Source organism: Camellia sinensis, chromosome 13 (genome assembly GCF_055761805.1).
Source record: "Camellia sinensis isolate YWXY chromosome 13, ASM5576180v1, whole genome shotgun sequence".
NCBI classification, from domain to species: domain Eukaryota; kingdom Viridiplantae; phylum Streptophyta; class Magnoliopsida; order Ericales; family Theaceae; genus Camellia; species Camellia sinensis.
The window spans coordinates 137692966-137696930 of record NC_138973.1 but is presented as its reverse complement, the minus strand read 5'-3'; the positions used below and the strand labels follow the sequence as shown (position 1 = coordinate 137696930).

Sequence of the window (3965 nt, the reverse complement as noted above, 5' to 3'; positions counted from 1 at the left end):
GCAATTTTGCAGGCTGCATATAACTTCTAGGAGCATGGAATGTTGGCTCGAGCCAACATTCCTTGGCTCGAGCAGTCCTATTGCAATGTTGGCTGGAATGTTTTGTAAGCTGTGTATGTTTTGTTGCAACATGCCTTGTTTGTAATAAAAAAAAATTTTACGTCACAAAATTGGACATGTACTTCAGGACAAGTCATTACTGATCAAAACAGTTAAGTAAGAAAAAAAACCTGGTTCGAATCAAGTAATTTCTTCCAAAAATGTGAAATTATTAGCGCTACGTTCAAAATTTTATCTCCAAAGACCCTTCTTTCATTTCAATATTACAAAAAACAAAACAAAACAAAGAAATATAACCTACTGAATTAACTAGGAATGTCAAAACAAATCACCGATTTGTAAAAAAATGGTTGCTTGTTTTTGTATTTTTCTTGTACTCCTGAACATGTATTTGCAACACAACACATTTGAAATTATATAAATAAACAACCCAACTCAAAGAGAAATGAAGTTCCAAATTTATTTACATTTGAAATTATATAAATAAACAAAATAAAGCGATGAAAAAAGACGAATAAACCAAAAATAGAAAAAAGAAGGTACTGAATTAACTAAGAATCTCAACAAATACATAATCACAATTTCAAATTCACAATTGATTCCCAACAACACCCTGGTTTTACCTCGTACAATCCTCAAAAACATAAGACACTTTTGTACTAATTTACAATATGAAGGCAAAGAATACAGACTCATCCCACATGAATGATAACAAGAAGAATGAGACTATTCCCCGGGCACTTGTCAAGACGATAACCATAACCACGAAACAATTATTTATTAGATGTCGCCATTGAATTCATAATCACAGTTCCACAAGCCTGTAGGTCCGGTTTGTTGGCTCGTACTAGTTTCTGAACTTGCTGCCCATCTCGGAAGAAAAAGAACGCTGGAGTTGCTTTGATATCCCATGTTGTACTGCATTCCTGCACCATGGCATTTGTTTATAAATTCCTCCACCCAGTTCATGCACTACTGGTTATTAAAGTGAATGAAATAAGGGATAAACTTTGCACCAAAACTAACCTCGTGCAATTGTTATCAGATCTTCATCATAGTAATGACAAAATAAATAAATATCCACTTACTGTAGAGTACGTGCTTTGGTTGTCCATTTTCAACCACCAACAAGTATGCCCTCCATCAATAAATAAATATACCGTCTCTCTCCCATTTCCATCAAGAAATGTGGCCTCCAATTCCTACAAAAACAAAGCAGCCCAAGTTAAATGGTGCCAAATAATGAAACATGAAAATTAAAAAAGTAAAACAAATATATATATATTAAATCAGCAGTTGTACGTTATCATCCCTAATTTTCATGGCATTCATCTGTATCAACTCCAACAGTATGGCCACTGGATTATCTCAAACCACAAATCAGTGCTACACCCACTGAAGCCATAAACTAAAACGGATGTCCCACGCAATGTTTGACCGCAACACTTACATGATTAACCTATCAAATCAACACAATATCAAAAATAAATAAATATCCACCTACTGTTAACGACATCATAAGTCCTTTGAGGGCCCAATAGTATACTATAGAAAAAGAGAGGGTGTGGAAGGTATTTAATTCCTTTCTCACTATTTCTTTTTACCAGTACCAGAATCATTGGTCAACATGAAACCAAAAAATGAAGCACAATAGTAAATTGGTTTCTCAGACCCACAAGATACTAGAAACTCACTGATATGAATGCTTTCAACCACACATTGTGGCATGTTATTAACTTTAATAATACTTGGTGAATTTCATGACACCTACCATAGGAAGAGGGTTTTGACGAACATCTGATAAATAGTGCCTTACTGGCTTGCATTTTGTATTTGAGAGAGAGAGAGAGAGAGAGAGAGAGAGAGAGAGAGAGAGAACCTGGCCATGATGAGAGATGGCCAATGTACATGGTTGCTAAAGCCAAGGTTCTCCGTCTATTTGAACAGGCAATGCAGCAAAAAGCTGAATCTTAATTGATTGCCCATAGGCAAGCCTTCGAGCACGAGAAAGCCCCACCTGTTACACACAAAACAACAGTTCAGAGAAGTGCAAAGAAGCTTTAGTTGAAATGTACCCTACAAACTCATATTATCATATGGTGCCAAGTCTGAGTTGAGACAAGTAACTATTATCTCTACTAACATCAAAGTTCTATCGAATAAAGATATCTTGAAGGTAGGTAGGTTGTTTGAAACAAGGATAAACTAAAACATTATTTCTCCTCTATGCACCACACATCCAATCACAAGTTTTGTAATAAGCCAAACAAAAATGTACCAAGGTTTGATTATATGCCTTGTACGCTTTTGAACCTTTTCTCAAAGTTTGTAGATGGGCTGATTCGCAGAAGTGTGAGCTAAATAAGAAGAAACACTTACTATTGGAGCACTATGGGAAAGAGTTCCGACTTTAACAACAAAGATTTAAGGAGGAAACACATTAAGGATACAAACAAAAAAAACAGTAGGTGGAGATGTAACTATTTACCAAAATAAATAAAAAAAATTAAAAACTTAACTGGAGATACGACTTACCTAAAGCTTTCCAAGATGCCAAGTCCCTGATATGCTCACAACCTCCAGTATCTTGGTGCTGTTTGGTGTAGCTGTTAAAACAGATTATAGATTATAACTTAACAGATTATAGATTATGACTTTAATCAGAAGCTGTTAATCTGTTTGGTATAGCTGTTGGACTATAGATTTAAGTTGCTGAGTAGTGTTTGCTAAATAAGCTGTGAAGTAGCTTTTTCAATTAATTTTTATTTTTTATTATTCACCATTTGTCTACATTTTTCATAAAAACTAATAATAATACTTAATAGTCCATTTGGGTCTTTTTCTATTTTTAAAAAAATAAAAAATAAAAAAATCTAAGAGTATAACCGTGAATTAACATGTCCACAACAGAAGCTGATAATCAGAAGCAAGGGGTGAGCAGCTTCTCAGAATCAGCTTTTTTGACTTAAAATAAGTTGTTAGAATCAAAAGCTGTTTGAAATAAGTTTAATCAAACAGTCCAAAATAACTTTTTAAAAGCCAGAAGCCATAAGTTGGCTTAAAAAAGCTCCACCAAACACCCCCTTATCATGCATGGACTGAGGATCAAAATTATCATAAGTTCCATCCTCATTCTGCCATAACTCTACACCACCCATATAGTTTCCAATCTTAACAACAAGAATGCCTTATATATCCTACAAAGTTTAAGAACAATATTCTATAATGTAAAACCAGATTGGTTAAAAATCAGTGCTACACCCACTGAAGCCATTAACTAAAACGGATGTCCCACTCAATGTTTGACCGCAACACTTACATGATTAACCTATCAAATCTACACAATAACAATAAATTGAAATCTGAAAGTAACTTTTACACAATCCACATATTTTCTTTGTTTGACCAATCTAATAAATACAGTATTAAGTTTGAGTTGTGCGAAAACATAATCAATTATAATTTCCATCAACAAATTATATGTGGAACATATATAGTAAACAAAAAAGTAAAGGACAAATCACAAACATTGTACACTAATCTATCTGTAAAACACCACATGGCATTAATGTATGAAGCTACTTACCAGTGTCGGTTTTCCCTAATGTGCCAATTTTCCCCCTGTTCCACAACCTCTTCCATGGGTCTGTCTCCTAGGTCTCTTATTATATACTCTTTGTATATTTAGTGGTGTTGCACGTACGACGCCCTCGCTGGCTTCTTCAGAAGTTGGTTGCCTATCACCAATGGTTTCCGTGGAAATATTTGATACCACCGCCAGCAATCCTTCACATACGGCTTTGATCTGTGAAACCCCCGCATCCACTGCACTACTGTCATGGTCTATAGCTCGGCCTCATCCTCGACTCACACCATGACCTCGGCCTCGATGGCCGCCACGACCT

The 3965-nt window shown here is 35.3% G+C and overlaps 1 protein-coding gene across 1 annotated transcript; it reads right to left on the bottom strand.

The window, feature by feature from the left end:
- Window positions 1-833: 833 nt before the first annotated feature.
- On the bottom strand, window positions 834-3702 carry LOC114260529 (uncharacterized). Its single transcript, XM_082900930.1, has 6 exons — window positions 3647-3702; window positions 2596-2666; window positions 2440-2468; window positions 2006-2077; window positions 1221-1262; window positions 834-986 (listed from the first exon to the last, which is right to left on the bottom strand). The coding sequence occupies exons 1-6, from the start codon at window positions 3700-3702 to the stop codon at window positions 834-836; spliced, it is 423 nt and encodes a 140-aa protein (XP_082757056.1).
- Window positions 3703-3965: the final 263 nt, after the last annotated feature.